The 17,958-nt window shown below is 40.7% G+C and overlaps 1 protein-coding gene across 1 annotated transcript in view; it reads left to right on the forward strand.

Annotated features, from left to right (window-relative positions):
- The window catches only part of gria1a (glutamate receptor, ionotropic, AMPA 1a), a 162,394-nt gene that overhangs the window by 69,359 nt on the left and 75,077 nt on the right, over positions 1-17,958 (forward strand). The window contains exons 8-9 of the mRNA XM_063000558.1: positions 4,761-4,865; positions 6,940-7,050. Coding sequence (XP_062856628.1) covers positions 4,761-4,865; positions 6,940-7,050 — 216 coding nt within the window. The remainder of the gene's footprint in view (positions 1-4,760; positions 4,866-6,939; positions 7,051-17,958) is intronic.

Consider the following 17,958-nt stretch of genomic DNA (forward strand, 5'->3'; position numbering starts at 1 on the left):
ATGGTCTTGTAGCCCATTCCAGCCTTGTGCAGGTCTACAATCTTGTCCCTGACGTCCTTTGATAGCTCTTTGGTCTTGCCCATGGTGGTCGAGAGATTTGAACGGAAGAAACTGATTCTGTGACAGGAGTCTTTTATACAGGGACAGGACTAATTTGTGTGCCTCATGGGCACATAACCGGTCAGTGGGGGTCAGAATTCTTGCTGGTTGATAGGGGATCAAATACTTATTTCCTTTAGTTAAATACAAATTAATTCATAACTTTTATTTAATGTTTTTTTTCTGGATTTTTTGTTGATATTCTGTCTCTCTATAAACCTTCCATAAAAATTATAGACTGTTCAAGTGTTTGTAAGGGGGTAAGCTTACAAAATCAGCAGGGGATCAAATACTTATTTCCCCCACTATATATATATATATATATATATATATATATATATATATATATATACAGTATATATATTAGGGCTGTCGAAGTTAACGCGATAATAACGCATTAACGCAATCTCAATTTAACGCGATTAAAAAAATTAGTGCCATTAACGCAAATGACATTACGATATTTTTTCACTTCTAAAACTAAAGCGATTCATTTTTCACCCACGGGAGACAGATTGAATTATTCTCACTGACCACGCTCACACGCACGTTTAATGTTCTTTAGTTCCGTTTGAGAAAAAAACCCTTAAAAATAGAGCTCACAGCGAAGATAACCGGTTACAAAAGCAGCGACCGCTGTGTTTGTGTTCAATACTCTGTTCACAGTGTCGATACAAGTGATTCAGGAGTCGACTAATTGTAAGCGCAGCGTAAGTTTCTTTTCTCAGTCATCTCTCCGTGTTTACTGTTATGATGAATGATGCGGTTGTAAATAAACACCAAATACTACAGAACATTCTGTGTGACTCGCTTACATTATAAAGCTCAGGCTTAATTATACTGGTTATTACCACAGAGCGGGAGTCGACTCAGAGTCGTTTACGATTTACCGAGGTGAACCACGAACGTGCTGATAGAATCGGCTCAGATGGGATCGGACTGTATTATCTTTTTAAAGTAAATATTTCAATCAGCAGAATCGCATCGCATGTATGATGTGCACAACGTTAATTACGTGCGTTTATTAATGAACGTTTACGTTAGCTTGTCAGAAGCTTTCTTAATTATGTCTGTGCGGTGTTTTTTCTTTACAATTAGTGATGGCAAGCAACTGTTCCACTGCACTATTTTACACTAAACACTACACTATTCCATAATGCTCCAGATTGCATCATTCTAAATAGGTATCGGTATCGGCGAGTACAAAAATACATGTACTTGTACTCGTACTCGGTTGGGAAAAAATGGTATCGATGCATCCCTAGTGAAAACACACTCACTTCGTGTAGAAACGTCCATCAAACCATCGTCACGATACAACCACAGAAAAGTCTGTTACAGTAACCGCGCATCTGACATATATACGAAGTCAAGGTTCTCTGCTAGATAGTATTACTGCCTAATATGTGAGTGACTAAAACTCCCTTACAGTTTTCTCTTGTCCCAGCAGTTTTTAACATCAGTACATTTAGCATAAAATATGTTCACCATTTTAATTGTAACATTTCACTTAAAAATCCTTGTTTTCTATAACATTTACACAGATTTTTTTTTTATGCGATTAATCACGATTAACGATGTACAATTCTGAGATTAATCGCGATTAAAAATTTTAATCGTTTGACAGCCCTAATATATATATATATATATATATATACAGTATATACTGTATATATATATATATATATATATATATATATATATATATATATATATATATATATATATATATATACTGATCAGCCATTACATTAAAACCACCTTCTTGTTTCTACATTTACTATCCATTTTATCAGCTCCACTTACCATATAGAAGCACTTTGTAGTTCTACAATTACTGAATGTAGCCATCTGTTACTCTGCATGCTTTGTTAGTCCCCTTTTATGCTGTTCTTCAATGGTCAGGACTCCCAGAACCAATACATAGCAGGTATTATTTAGGTGGTGGAGGATTCTAAGCACTGCTGTGACACTGACTGGTGTGTTAGTATGTGCTGGTATGAGTGGATCAGACACAGCATTGCTGATGGAGTTTTTAAACACCTCACTGTCACTGCTGGACTGAGAATTGTCCACCAACCAGCGTCCTGTGACCACTGATGAAGGTCTAGAAGATGACCAACTCAAACAGCAGCAATAGATGAGCGATTGTCTCTGACTTTACATCTACAAGGTAGACCAACTAGGTAAAAGTGTCTAATAGAGTGGACAGTGAGTGGACATGGTAATTAAAAACTCCAGCAGCACTGCTGTGTCTCATACCAGCACAACACACACTAACACACCACCACCATGTCAGTGTCACTGCAGTGCTGAGAATGATCCACCACCTAAATAATACCTGCTCTGTGGTGGTCCTGTGGTGGTCCTATATGGTAAGTTGAGCTGATAAAATGATTGTAGAAACAAGGTAAAATGTTAAAAATGCATGTTGTAAAGTATTAGTTACTTATTTAGTGCAGTAAATGGGAGGAGTGTGTGTGCAATTAGAAAAGAACTGAATTACAACCTCAAGACAACAAAAAAAGTCCCAGAATGGACACCAAGTGCCAATCCTTCAGCCCCACACACTACAATAATGCATGCACACACACAAACAATGTGAAAAATAGATCCACACAGATCCCCAACGCACAACTTGCCGCATAAGCATGACTGGCATAACATTAAATCTAGTCTGAGAGGCTTGAATAGAAACCCAAGAAACAAATTAGGTCTCTATTCTTTCTTATAAAGTCCACATCGATTGGTCAAACAAATGCATGATTGAATGTGACACAGCCGATAGTAAACAAATAAATGTGGCAATAAACCTTTGTGCTGGTCATAATGATATATGGCATAAAAATTCAAAGGAAATAAAACATAAAACAAGCACCTTACTCTCTGAGCTCTGCCAGCTCGAGAATTCCTGTTCTGTTCTGGTGCGCTCATATAGAAATACAAACACAAGATCAGGGAAATGAAAACCAGGAATGATTTTTTTAGGGAAACACTTCACAAGCGTCTGATTTCGATTTAGAAATTCATAAAGGATATGAAAACTACATGAGGTTAGTGGGACATGTAATTCATCTGATAAAATAATCATGATTGTGTGTGAGCAGTGTACATGTGATTTTCCACCATGACCTTTAGGGCGCATTCACACCGCGAGTCTCGGTACAAACTGCCGCTTTTCGCAGCACTTGGCTTGAGCGGTGTGGTCAAATGTAATTAAAACGTCAGTGAACCACAACTTGAATCTGCATTTGTGTGAAATAACCATCCAATCCACTCTAAATGCATCCACATGTATCTAAGTTTAGCTGTATAACTTGTGTTATACCGGCCGTTTAGGTGGCGCAGCAGTAAAATACGCTGGCACACCAGAGCTGGGTTTTCAAACACATCGTTTCGAAACTCAGCTCTGCCATCTGGCTGGGTTGGGCGGCTGCATTAACAACGATTGGCTGTTGGCTGATTGATGGTCCTGCACAGGGCTGAGGAATAATGCTGATCAGGGTGTGGCTCTCCGAGCACAGTGCTGATCGATATACTGTATATGAACTAGACTCGTGCAGGTGAAAAATGCAGTCTGTACTGAGCATGTGTCAGAGGGGGCGTGTATCAGTTGAGTTGCATCCTCAGTCAGTGGTGGAGGGTTGAATCAGTGGAGGATGCAATCAGGGTAATCAGACACGACTAGATTGGGGAGAAAATTGGGGAAAAAAGGTTGGAAATATAGAAAATTAAAAAAAAACTTGTGTTATAGCTCAGGTTGCTGAGAAACGTGAGAATCAGCTTCTTTGTGAGAGTCTAAAACCTGACATAACGTGGCATAATGTACTAAAAGAACAACATAGGGACACTAAACTTCTTCTAATTATTACTGCTCATAAGTTCTCTCCACCACGGTCGTTGTTTTAGTAGAAAAGGTCACGTTAAGCTTTGTTCCTTCTTTTATCACATCATATCAAACAGTTTGTCTTATTGGAGGCACTTTGAAAACAATGGAGTTAGTTTGGCTTCTCTAAATTACCCTTAGTTGTAAGGAGTAAGTATCAGTGCAGCAGATTATCTGAGCACAGTATCCGACCCTAAATTAACAAACACCTTGACGAGGTACAGACTGAGCGCACACGACCTGGTTGTGGAGACGGGTCCACAGAGAATGATTCACCACCCAAATAATACCTGCTCTGTGTGGGTTAGATATGTAAAGAAACAGACGGACTACAGTCAGTAATTGTAGAACTACAAAGTGCTCCTATATGATAAGTGGCGCTGATAAAATGGACAGTGAGTGTAGAAACAAGGAGGTGTTTTTAATGTTATGGCTGATCGGTGTATGTGCACTGGGTTGTATTCAGTGGCTCATCATTTGTATAGATATATGTACGTACGCTGACTCTCCTGAGGACAAGCCTGATCTGAGTGCATTAAACTGGACTTGGAGAATTGAGCCCATCTGCTCAGACATGCACTATTAAGTCTGCTGTTCAGCTGGGTCAATTAACTCCATCATTCAATTAAAAGACACAGTGTACTGTACACGAGAAGTAAAGCAGTGAATATAAAAGTGTGTCAAAATAAATATAAATAAAAGAAATAGAGTGTAGTGGTGCTTAAGCTTTTCTATTGTTGTTAACTAAAGCATATTCTTGGTTCTTTTGTTTCAGGTACGGATTGAGGGCATAACAGGGCACATCCAATTTAATGAGAAAGGACGGCGGATCAACTACACAGTCAGCGTAATGGAACTTAAGGCCACAGGGCCGAAGAAAGTAAGTGCAAACTTTTTCTGTTGCTTATTTTCCAAGAAGGAGACATACAGTAACAAGCACTTATTATGCACATCAACCTCTATAAAACTGTAATTCTATGTTTGTATCAATTTGTATATGGTAAGTGGAGCTGATAAAATATGGTGAGTGTAAAAACCAGGAGGTGGTTTTAATGTTATGGCTGATCGGTGTATATCTGTATGTGTGTGTGAATGTATATATACAGTCATGTGAAAAAGTTAGGACATCCCATGAGAACCTTTGCCTTTTTGAACATATTTAAACATATGGACATTTGAGCTTCATTTGAACAGAGAGAGATGGAGCTTACATAACTAAACAAATAAAACTGAAAAAAATTACTTTTAAACACAAGCTGTAAAATGTAATGAACAAAAATGGAAATTGATTGTGAGGAAAAAGTTAGGGGCATAGGCACCCTATTCCCTAATAGCTGGTATTTCCCCCTTTGGCTGAATGAACCTAAATTAGACGTTTCCTATAACCATCTACCAGTCTCTGACATCGACTGGGAGAAAGTTTTTCCCACCCTTCAATGTAGAATTTCTTCAGCTGTGTGATGTTTGAGGGGTTTCTTGCATGCACAGTTTCAAATCACCCCACAGCATCTCGATAGGATTAAGATTCGGGCTTTGACTCGGCCATTCCAGAACTCTCCATTTCTTTCTTTTGAGCCATTCCTTGGTGCATTTACTGGAATGTTTTGGGTCGTTGTCATGCTGCATGGTCTGCTTCAGCTTCAGTTTTTGGACAGATGGTCTTACATTTTTCTCAAGCACCCTCTGATACAGTGTTCACAATGAATACAGAATTCATTGTGGATTCTATAATGGAGAGCTTGCCAGGCCGTGCTGCTGCAAAGCAACCCCAAACCATGACATTTCCACCTCTATGCTTCACAATTGGTATGGGGTTCTTCTGCTCAAATGCTGTGTTTGGTTTGAACCAAACATGTCTTCTGTTACTGTGCCCAAATAATTCAGCTTTGGATTCATCTGTCCAAAGCACATTGTTCCAGAAGTCCTGGTCTTTGTTTAGGTGTTCTCTGGTAAACTTTAGTCTTGCCCTGATGTTTTTTTTGGCAGCAAGAGTTTCCTCTTCGCTCACCTCCCATGAAAATCAAACATGTGCAGTCTCCTGCTATCAACTGTGGCAAGAGCTACCTGTAGGTCCCGTGATGAAATTGTAGGATTATTGGAGACTTCTTTACGCATCTTACGGTCTGCTCTTAAGCTGAACTTGCTAGGACGGCCAGACCTGGCCATGTTGTCAGTTGTTTTAAATGTTCTCCATTTGTAAATGATTTTCCGGACAGTTGAATGGCTGATTTCTAATGTTTTGAGATCTTTTTTAATCCCTTCCCAGACTCATATACATCTACAACCTTCTTTCTGAAGGCCTCAGAGAGCTCTTTAGATCTCACCATGGTGATAACACTCACTTCAACAATCAAGAGCAAACCAAACTAATGTCTGAGGTGAAAATAAAACTTCAATGTTCTCTAACGATGCTCTAATCATTGCAGCTGATGTGGTGCACCTGATTCTAATTTTAGATATTGTAAAAAATGTGGAGGTGTCCTACCTTTTTCCTCACAATAAATTTCCATTTTTGTTCATAACATTTTACAACTTGTTTAAAAGTCATTTTTAACATTTTGTTTAGTTATATAAGCTCCATCTCTCAGTACTGTTCAAATAAAGCTCAAATGTCCATATGTTTAAATAGGTTTTCATGGGGTGTCCTAACTTTTTCACATGACTGTATATATTTATATATACGTATATAGCCGAGCAGTCACAACAGCATTTCAATGCCAGTTGTACTGTGTATGACTCTGTATGTGACAAATAAAATTAGATTTGATTTGATCTGTTCTGAGAACAAAAGGGATTTGACCCAGTATTAGAATGGTGTTCCTAAGTGCAAAATGTTTAATAAGAATAAAAAGTGATATCTGGGTGATGTTCTTTGTGATGCATTTTATGTGAATATATGGGATTTTTGAATGTACTTGTTATTTGATTCGATTTTATATTTGATTTGGTCTCAGGTGGGATACTGGAACGATGATGAGAAATTCGTCAGCACTGCAGCCTACATGTCCGGCAGTAATGATACCTATGGATTTCAGAACCGCACATACATCGTCACCACCATCCTGGTACGGCCTTTCTATTGCACCTCGGCTTTAGGCTTAATTAAAAGTGAGATGTAAAACCTGAGGCTTCAAAGCCGAGTCTTCAAAGCGTATGAATATTAAATATACAATGTTTTTAGTTGGAGGATGTTGCTCCTGGATTGTTTTTCTTTTTAAAGAGGATTTTCTTGCACACCATAGAGTCGTTTTTTTTTCTAGACGAAGATAAAAGAAAAATGTATTGCTACACTAGCTTTGTAAATGAGACATCACTTCTGCCCGAGCCCAAGTATTTTCATTCCATTCCTAAAGGCCAGCCTGAAATTAAATTCCCAGCAGCCAGAAATTCATTTTCCTTTTCTGTTTTCTCTGCCGCTTGTCTTGAACTGACATCCCCCTCTTTTTTTTTTAGTAATCCCTTCACATCTGAGGATTTACTAGGTATTTATTCGTCGTTGATATGTGGCCTTCCTGTTTCTTCCTCCGCTGAAGAAAGGGCAGCAGGGGTAGGCTGGCATTCTAATAGAGAGCCATGGTGAGAATAGACAATGAAGGCATAGGCTGTAAGAAAGCTAAAGAGATTTTGATAGATAGAACACTCGCGGGCATTTCCAAGCATCAGAATTTAACCGATACATAACCACAATTTATCAGGTCCAGAGACTTTCTATTTCCTTTAACTGTGCAAAGGAGGGTAACTGAAAACAGGGCACTAATACAAATTTGGGCACCATGACAGCTTAGGGAGCTAAGTCCCCTATCTTAGACAGATATAGATCAATGATTTTAGCCAGTGGCACTATGAAGAAGAAAAGTTGGTTATATTTTTAAGGTCCTTGATTGGACCATTGGGCCAAGCAGGACCTCTGGGGACAAAAATAGTTAAGGTTTATCTTTATACTTTCTACACACATTGTCCAGTTTATCGGCTTCACTTACCATATAGAAGCACTTTGTAGTTCTACAATTACTGACTGTAGTCCATCTGTTTCTCTGCATGCTTTGTTAGCCCCCTTTCATGCTGTTCTTCTATGGTCAGGACTCTCCCAGGACCACCACAGAGCAGGTATTATTTGGGTGGTGGATCATTCTCAGCACTGCAGTGAAACTGACATGGTGGTGGTGTGTTAGTGTGTGTTGTGCTGGTATGAGTGGATCAGACACAGCAGCGCTGCTGGAGTTTTTAATACCGTGTCCACTTACTGTCCACTCTATTAGACACTCCTACTTAGTTGGTCCACCTTGTAGATGTAAAGTCAGAGACGATCGCTCATCTATTGCTGCAGTTTGAGTTGGTCATCTTTGAGATCTTCATCAGTGGTCACAGGATGCTGCCCATGGGGCGCTGTTGGCTGGATATATTTTTGGTTGGTGGACTATTCTCAGTCCAGCAGTGAGAGTGAGGTGTTTAAAAACTCCATCAGCACTGCTGTGTCTTATCCCCTCATACCAGCACAACACACACTAACACACCACCACCATGTTATTGTCACTGCAAGGGTTGAGAATGATCCACCACCTAAATAATATCTGCTCTGTGGTGGTCCTGTGGGGGTCCTGACCATTAAAGAACAGCATGAAAGGGGGCTAACAAAGCATGCAGAGAAACAGATAGACTACAGTCAGAACTACTAAGTGTTTCTATATGGTAAGTGGAGCTGATCAAATGGACAGTGAGTGTAGAAACAAGGAGGTGGTTTTAATGTTATGGTTGATTAGTGTATATACGTAATTAATGTTGGTAACTTTTGCTGTCCACAAGTCATTTGAAACGAGTCCAAGTTGAGTCTGAAGTCGCTATGTGTGCGACTTACGTGTCGAGTCCCCACCTCTGAGTTATAGTGCCTACTATGTTTGTTTAGCGTTCTTGATTTGTATTTTTTTGCAATGTTTTTGTGATCGTAGCCTCAAAGTAAGAGTCCGTCGATCTTATTCATGTTTCCTGCCTCCTCCTTCAACCCAGCTTTACAAACCGGTTCTATTTTTTTATTTTCTTAATTCTTTCTTATTCCATCTCATCTCACTGAGCTGCACGTGAACGTCCTCTTATTGAGTGAGTGAAATGAATAAACAGCCAAGGCCTCAGGTGCTGCGTGCCCAATAATCTCTACAGCATGTCCAGTCTGTCTGAAATCCAGCAATCGAACATAACCCGTATTACAAGCTGTCCTCGAGCAAAATCCCACCGTTGTTTCAGCCCAGTGGATTTTTCAACCTTAATGTGATGTGCAAGACAATCCCAACTGAGCTCACCGGCCGTAAATAAACCTGTGTGAGTCACTGCATTTGGCAACACGGGCTCACCTCTGCCTCTTCTACCACTTCACTGAGTGTGTTTTCCTACACACTACTAATCAGATGATGAACTTTAATGGTAATTTAATTGCATTGTGGTTGTGTAAAAATAGAAGCTTGTGCACAGAGAGCACAGAAGTAAATAAGCTCATTTCACGTGGTGTTCCAAACCACTTAATTGTATGTCAGATTAAATGATTAGTTAATTTGCAGGGCTGTGTGCTTTCCCCACTGCTGTACTTACTATTTATTAAGCTTATAAGTTTTATGTGCTCAGGTGACGCAACACGCTAGCACACCAGAGCTGACATCTCGAACTCGTTGGTTCGAATCTCAGCTATGCTACAGGCAGGCTGAGCACCTACATGAACAATGATTGGCTTGTTGTTCAAGGGAGGGTGCCGGAGGGGATTCCTTATAACTGATGCAATTATGACCTCTGCTGGCTGATTGATGGCGCCTGCACAGAGACGAGGGATAATTTGGACAGGGTGTGTCTCTCCGTACACCACGCTGATCCACCTACTATATTGCCAAAAGTATTCGCTCGTCTGCCTTCACACGCAAATGAACTTGAGTGACGTCCCATTCTTAATCCATAGGGTTTAATATGATGTCGGCCCACACTTTGCAGCTATAACATATTCAATTCTTTTGGGAAGGCTTTCCACAAGGTTTAGGAGTGTGTTTATGGGAATTCTTCCAGAAGCACATTTGTGAGGTCAGACACTGATATTGGATGAGAAGGCCTGGCTCGCAGTCTCCGCTCTAATTCATCCCAAAGGTGTTCTATCGGGTTGAGGTCAGAACTCTGTGCAGGCCAGTCAAGTCCTTCCACACCAAACTCGCTCATCCATGTCTTTATGTACCTTGCTTTGTGCACTGGTGCACAGTCATGTTGGAACAGGAAGGGGCCATCCCACAAAGTTGGGAGCATGAAATTGTCCAAAATCTCTTGGTATGCTGAAGCATTAAGAGTTCCTTTCACTGGAACTAAGGGGCCGAGCCCAACTCCTGAAAAACAACCCCACACCATAATCCCCCCTCCACCAAACTCTACACTTGGCACAATGCAGTCAGACAAGTACTGTTCTGTGATTCGTCACTCCAGAGAACTCGTCTCCACTGCTCTAGAGTCCAGTGGCGGCGTGCTTCATACCACTGCATCAGACGCTTTGCATTGCGCTTGGTGATGTAAGGTTTGGAAGCAGCTGCTCGACCATGGAAACCCATTCCATGGAGCTCTCTACAGTCTGTTCTTGAGCTAATCTGAAGGCCACATGAAGTTTGGGACTCTGCAGAAAGTTGGCGACCTCTGCGCACTATGCGCCTCAGCATCTGCTGACCCCGCTCTGTCCTTTAACGTGGCTACCATTTGGTGGCTGAGTTGCTGTCGTTCCCAATAGCTTCCACTTTGTTATAATACCACTGACAGTTGAGAAATCCCTTGCTCTGACCTCACCTTTCAAGCAAGCTGGAAAATGCTACATTTCTTTTCTTAGAATTTCTTTGTGCTGTACACCTGTATATGTACACAGTCTAGTCACATTATTATGCCCACTTCCTACTTTTGACGGCAGGGGCGCATAGCTCATGAAGGAAGTCACGTTCCATGAGCTGGCTGATAGGCTGTCTGCACACATATCCCTCGTTGCTGTCATGGTAACAGGTACCATGGGTAAAATTGTCTTCCCTGGGGTGGATGGGATCTTCCAGCAAGACAATGTCACATGGCTAGAAATGTCCGACATTGGTTGGAAGAGCATGGCCAAGATTTCCAAGTACTACTCAGCCCCCTGATTCCCCAGTCTTGAACCCAATTGAGCATCTGTAGGACCACCTCAATCATCGTGTTCACTCCATGCATCCTCCCCCACACACCCTCTAGCAGCTGTGGGATGCACTGCAGTCAGCATGGCTCCAGATACCTGTGACAATCTACCAGCACCTTATTGGGTCACTCCCAGCCTGTCTAGCTGCTGTTCGTGCTGCACACGGCGGTTACTCTGGATATTTGTTAGTGGCCATAATAATGTGATTCGACTGTGTATATTTGACAAATAAAAAAACAAAAAAACAAAAAACTCAATTTCATAAACAAAGGTATTTAAGTAATTCAGTCACAAAAAGAACAGCTGCAAAAATCATCATTCAAGTCATTAATATCCCAAGACTAGAATAAATGAAAGATATATCATTACCTTAATTAATCATTCAGCAGTAGTGCTGTTATCAGCTCATTACTGCTAATTAAACAAATTGCCTCACTACTTGTAGAGACATTAATAAATGAAGTCTTATCGCCAACTGACTGTCATTTTCAGTTAGCTGGCCAAAACGTTATTTGGCATTATCAGATTATTCAGTGCAAACTCAATTCCAACAGACATAAAGGAAAAGTTTTACAGGCATAGATTTAAAACACTTGAAAAAAATGCAGATATTTATTGTTTTATCTTATGTACTTTATTGATTATTGTAGATACAACGATCAGCCATAGCATTAAAACCACCACCTTGTTTCTACACTCATTATTCATTTTATCAGCTCCACCTACTATATACTGTAGATGCCCCTTAAAGTTCTAAAATTACTGCCTGAAGTCCATCTGTTACTCTGCATGCTTTGTTAGCCCCCTTTCATGCTGTTCTTCAATGGTCAGGACTCTCCCAGGACCACTACAGAGCAGGTATTATTTGGGTGGTGGATCATTCTCAGCACTGCAGTGACACTGACATGGTGGTGGTGTGTTAGTGTGTATTGTGCTGGTATGAGTGGATCAGACACAGCAATGCTGATGGAGTTTTTAAACACCTCACTGTCACTGCTGGACTGAGATTAGTCCACCAACTAAAACTATATCCAGCCAACAGCGCCCCATGGGCAGCGTCCTGTGACCACTGATGAAAATCTCAAAGATGACCAACTCAAACAGCAGCAATAGATGAGCGATCGTCTCTGACTTTACATCTACAAGGTGGACCACCTAGATAGAAGTGTCTAATAGAGTGGACAATAAAATCCCGTCAGAACTGCTGTGTCTGATCCACTCATACCAGCACAACACACACTAACACACCACCACCATGTCGGTGTCACTGCAGTGCTGAGAATGATCCACCACCTAAATAATACCTGCTCTGTGGTGGTCCTGTGGGGGTCCTGACCATTAAAGAACAAGGTAAAAGCAGGCTAAAAAGGTATGTAAAGAAATAGATGGACTACAGTCAGTAATTGTAGAACTACAAAGTGCTTCTATATGGTAAGTGGAGCTGATAAAATAAACAGTGAGTGTAGAAACAAGGAGGTGGTTTTAATGCTATGGCTGATCAGTGTATGTAATCTGATATGTGCAGCATAAGTTGAGACATGGCAAACTAAGACCAGAAATTCTGTAAAATGTAAAAAGGAAGCTGACATGTTTTGATTACATAAATAGAACTTAAATAAGACTAATTAAGGGCAGGTCAAAGCTTGCCACCTTTAAAAAACTGTGTATAAGTACAACATTTCAATTGCAAGTAATTTAACGATTTTACCATCTACAGTCCATAACATTAGAAATCAAGGTACAAGACGCTCATGTGGCACAGTGGTAAAACGCACGCTAGCACACCAGAGCTGGGATCTTGAATACATCGTATCAAATTTCAGCTCTGCCATCCAGCTGGGCTGGGCGACCACATGAACAACGATTGGCTGTTGTTCATAGGGTAGGGAGCCGGATAGGGACCCCATAACTGAGCGAATTACAACCTCTGCTGGCTGGTTGATGGCATCGAGGAATAATGTTGATCAGGGTGTGGCTCTCCGTGCACAAGGCTGATCCACATATGAACTCGCCTCGTGTGGGTGAAAAGATGCAGTCGGCTACTGCGCACGCGTCGGAGGGGGCGTGTAACAGTCTCGCTCTCCTCAATTGGGGCAGGGGTCAGCTCTAGTAGACAGGAAGGGTAACGCAATTGGGCTAAAATCGGGAGAAAATGGGAGAAAATGCATAAAAAAAAAGAAAAGGTACAAGATAAAAAAATCTAAATTGATTACCTGTAACCTTTAATCTTATATGTAGCACTGCACTAAAAAACAACATGCTTTTATAATGAACACATCTGGGAGTGCTTTTGAAAACCCTCATCACTAAACACAGTTTGTTGCAGCATCCACCATGCGAATTAAAATGTTCTACACAAAGCTGAGGCCACATATAACACCAACATCCAGAAACTTTGCTAGGCTCTTTGTTTAAAATTGTTTATCTTTTTTTTTTTCCTTTTAGAAATAACAGTTGTTGCATTCTGTAGGCGAAAGAGGAAACAGACTAATCCTTCCACCATCCTTAGTGCCAATGTAATGGATAACTTGCACATGAGAGACAACGTTAATTGTAAATGTGTACAAATGTGTTATGAAACAACATGTTTACATTTTTAGCATTTAGCAGACACTTTTATCCAAACCGACTTACAGTACTGTGACAGTATATTATCTAAGCAATTGAGGGTTAAGGGCCTTGCTCAAGGGCCCAACAGTGGCAACTTGGCTGTAGTGGGGCTTGAACCAGGGACCTTTCCATTACTAGTCTAGTACCTTAAACACTAGGCTACAACTGCCCTGCTTCCCCTGTTTAGAGACATCTCTGCATTACAGCAATGTGGTTTCATAGTAAGACAATACAGGTGCTAGGTCCAGACCTGTTTCCCAATAAAAGCATTAAGGAGCATTATGAAGTGCAATATACTATATGACAAGTGTTAAGTAGCTAAAGTGTTATATACAAGAGATTATTGAGAAAATTCATGTTCACAACTGCAACAGCTGGTGGTCTTTGTTGTCAAACATTTGTAGAATAATTTTCAGTATATGTGTGTGTGTGTTAAGAGCTTATAGTTTGGATTTAGCGCCATCTGATTTCCACCTTTTTGGACACTCGAAGCTTTAAAGGGAGGAACATTTTTATGTGATGATGATGTAAAAGCAGTGTTGCTTCAGTGGCTCCATGCTCAACAAAAAACATTTTTTTGCTGATGGCATTACTCTACAACTCCACCAGGCAGGGACGGTTGGCTGTAGCTAAAGACTGAGGGTCCTAATGTAGCCATGTGTGTATGTACATGCAGGTGCAAATGTATATATATACTGGTGCTGGTCATAAAATTAGAATATCATGAAAAAGTTGATTTATTTCAGTAATTCCATTCAAAAAGTGAAACTTGTATATTATATTCATTCATTACACACAGACTAATATATTTCAAATGTTTATTTCTTTTAATGTTGATGATTATAACTGACAACTAATGAAAGCCCAAATTCAGTATCTCAGAAAATTAGAATATTGTGACAAGGTACAATATTGAAGAAACCTGGTGCCACACTTTAATCAGCTAATTAACTCAAAACACCTGCAAAGGCCTTTAAATGGTCTCTCAGTCTAGTTCTGTAGGCTACACAACCATGGGGAAGACTGCTGACTTGACAGTTGTCCAAAAGACGACCATTGACACCTTGCACAAGGAGGGTAAGACACAAAAGGTCATTGCTAAAGAGGCTGTTCACAGAGCTCTGTGTCCAAGCACATAAATAGAGAGGCGAAGGGAAGGAAAAGATGTGATAGAAAAAAGTGTACAAGCAATACCCTGGAGAGGATTGTGAAACAAAACCCATTCAAAAATGTGGGGGAGATTCACAGAGAGTGGACTGCAGCTGGAGTCAGTGCTTCAAGAACCACCACGCACAGATGTATGCAAGACATGGGTTTCAGCTGTCGCATTCCTTGTGTCAAGCCACTCTTGAACAAGAGACAGCGTCAGAAGCGTGTGGCCTGGGCTAAAGACAAAAAGGACTGGACTGGACTGCTGCTTGCATTACCTTTGGAAATCAAGGTCCCAGAGTCTGGAGGAAGAGAGGAGAGGCACAGAATCCATGTTGCTTGAGGTCCAGTGTAAAGTTTCCACAGTCAGTGATGGTCTGGAGTGCCATGTCATCTGCTGGTGTTGGTCCACTGTGTTTTCTGAGGTCCAAGTTCAACGCAGCCATCTACCAGGAAGTTTTAGAGCACTTCATGCTTCCTGCTGCTGACCAACTTTATGGAGATGCAGATTTCATTTTCCAACAGGACTTGGCACCTGCACACAGTGCCAAAGCTACCAGTACCTGGTTTAAGGACCATGGTATCCCTGTTCTTAATTGGCCAGCAAACTCGCCTGACCTTAACCCCATAGAAAATCTATGGGGTATTGTGAAGAGGAAGATGCGATACGCCAGACCCAACAATTCAGAAGAGCTGAAGGCCACTATCAGAGCAACCTGGGCTCTCATAACACCTGAGCAGTGCCACAGATTGATGGACTCCATGCCATGCCGCATTGTTGCAGTAATCCAGGCAAAAGGAGCCCCAACTAAGTATTGAGTGCTGTACATGCTCATACTTTTCATGTTCATACTTTTCAGTTGGCCAAGATTTCTTAAAATCCTTTTTTTGTATTGGTCTTAAGTAATATTCTAATTTTCTGAGATACTGAATTTGGGGTTTTCATTAGTTGTCGGTTATAATCATCAACATTAAAAGAAATAAACATTTGAAATATATCAGTCTGTGTGTAATGAATGAATATAATATACAAGTTTCAGTTTTTGAATGGAATTACTGAAATAATTCAACTTTTTCATGATATTCTAATTTTATGACCAGCACCAGTATACAGGTCCTTCTCCAAAAATTAGCATATTGTGATAAAGTTCATTATTTTCCATAATGTAATGATAAAAATTAAACTTTCATATATTTTAGATTCATTGCACACCAACTGAAATATTTCAGGTCTTTTATTGTTTTAATACTGATGATTTTGGCATACAGCTCATGAAAACCCAAAATTCCTATCTCAAAAAATTAGCATATTTCATCCGACCAATAAAAGAAAAGTGTTTTTAATACAAAAAAAGTCAACCTTCAAATAATTATGTTCAGTTATGCACTCAATACTTGGTCGGGAATCCTTTTGCAGAAATGACTGCTTCAATGCGGCGTGGCATGGAGGCAATCAGCCTGTGGCACTGCTGAGGTGTTATGGAGGCCCAGGATGCTTCGATAGCGGCCTTAAGCTCATCCAGAGTGTTGGGTCTTGTGTCTCTCAACTTTCTCTTCACAATATCCCACAGATTCTCTATGGGGTTCAGGTCAGGAGAGTTGGCAGGCCAATTGAGCACAGTAATACCATGGTCAGTAAACCATTCACCAGTGGTTTTGGCACTGTGAGCAGGTGCCAGGTCGTGCTGAAAAATGAAATCTTCATCTCCATAAAGCTTTTCAGCAGATGGAAGCATGAAGTGCTCCAAAATCTCCTGATAGCTAGCTGCATTGACCCTGCCCTTGATAAAACACAGTGGACCAACACCAGCAGCTGACATGGCACCCCAGACCATCACTGACTTTGGGTACTTGACACTGGACTTCAGGCATTTTGGCATTTCCTTCTCCCCAGTCTTCCACCTTGATTTCCGAAAACAGTACTTTGGACCACTGAGCAACAGTCCAGTGCTGCTTCTCTGTAGCCCAGGTCAGGCGCTTCTGCCGCTGTTTCTGGTTCAAAAGTGGCTTGACCTGGGGAATGCGGCACCTGTAGCCCATTTCCTGCACACGCCTGTGCACGGTGGCTCTGGATGTTTCTACTCCAGACTCAGTCCACTGCTTCCGCAGGTCCCCCAAGGTCTGGAATCGGCCCTTCTCCACAATCTTCCTCAGGGTCCGGTCACCTCTTCTCGTTGTGCAGCGTTTTCTGCCACACTTTTTCCTTCCCACAGACTTCCCACTGAGGTGCCTTGATACAGCACTCTGGGAACAGCCTATTCGTTCAGAAATTTCTTTCTGTGTCTTACCCTCTTGCTTGAGGGTGTCAATGATGGCCTTCTGGACAGCAGTCAGGTCGGCAGTCTTACCCATGATTGCAGTTTTGAGTAATGAACCAGGCTGGGAGTTTTTAAAAGCCTCAGGAATCTTTTGCAGGTGTTTAGAGTTAATTCGTTGATTCAGATGATTAGGTTAATAGCTCGTTTAGAGAACCTTTTCATGATATGCTAATTTTTTGAGATAGGAATTTTGGGTTTTCATGAGCTGTATGCCAAAATCATCAGTATTAAAACAATAAAAGACCTGAAATATTTCAGTTGGTGTGCAATGAATCTAAAATATATGAAAGTTTAATTTTTATCATTACATTATGGAAAATAATGAACTTTATCACAATATGCTAATTTTTTGAGAAGGACCTGTATATACAGTACAGTGGGGGATATAAGAATTTGATCCCCTGCTGATTTTGTAAGTTTACCCCCTTACAAAGACTTGAACAGTCTATAATTTTTATGGAAGGTTTATTTTAACAGAGAGAGACAGAATATCCACAAAAAATCCAGAAATAAAACATTAAATAAAAGTTATAAATTAATTAAGGGAAATAAGTATTTGATCCCCTACCAACCAGCAAGAATTCTGACCCCCACAGACCGGTTATGTGCCCATGAGGCACACAAATTAGTCCTGTCCCTGTATAAAAGACTCCTGTCACAGAATCAGTTTCTTCCGTTCAAATCTCTCGACCACCATGGGCAAGACCAAAGAGCTATCAAAGGACGTC

This window comes from Trichomycterus rosablanca, chromosome 8 (genome assembly GCF_030014385.1).
Source record: "Trichomycterus rosablanca isolate fTriRos1 chromosome 8, fTriRos1.hap1, whole genome shotgun sequence".
NCBI classification, from domain to species: Eukaryota; Metazoa; Chordata; class Actinopteri; order Siluriformes; family Trichomycteridae; genus Trichomycterus; species Trichomycterus rosablanca.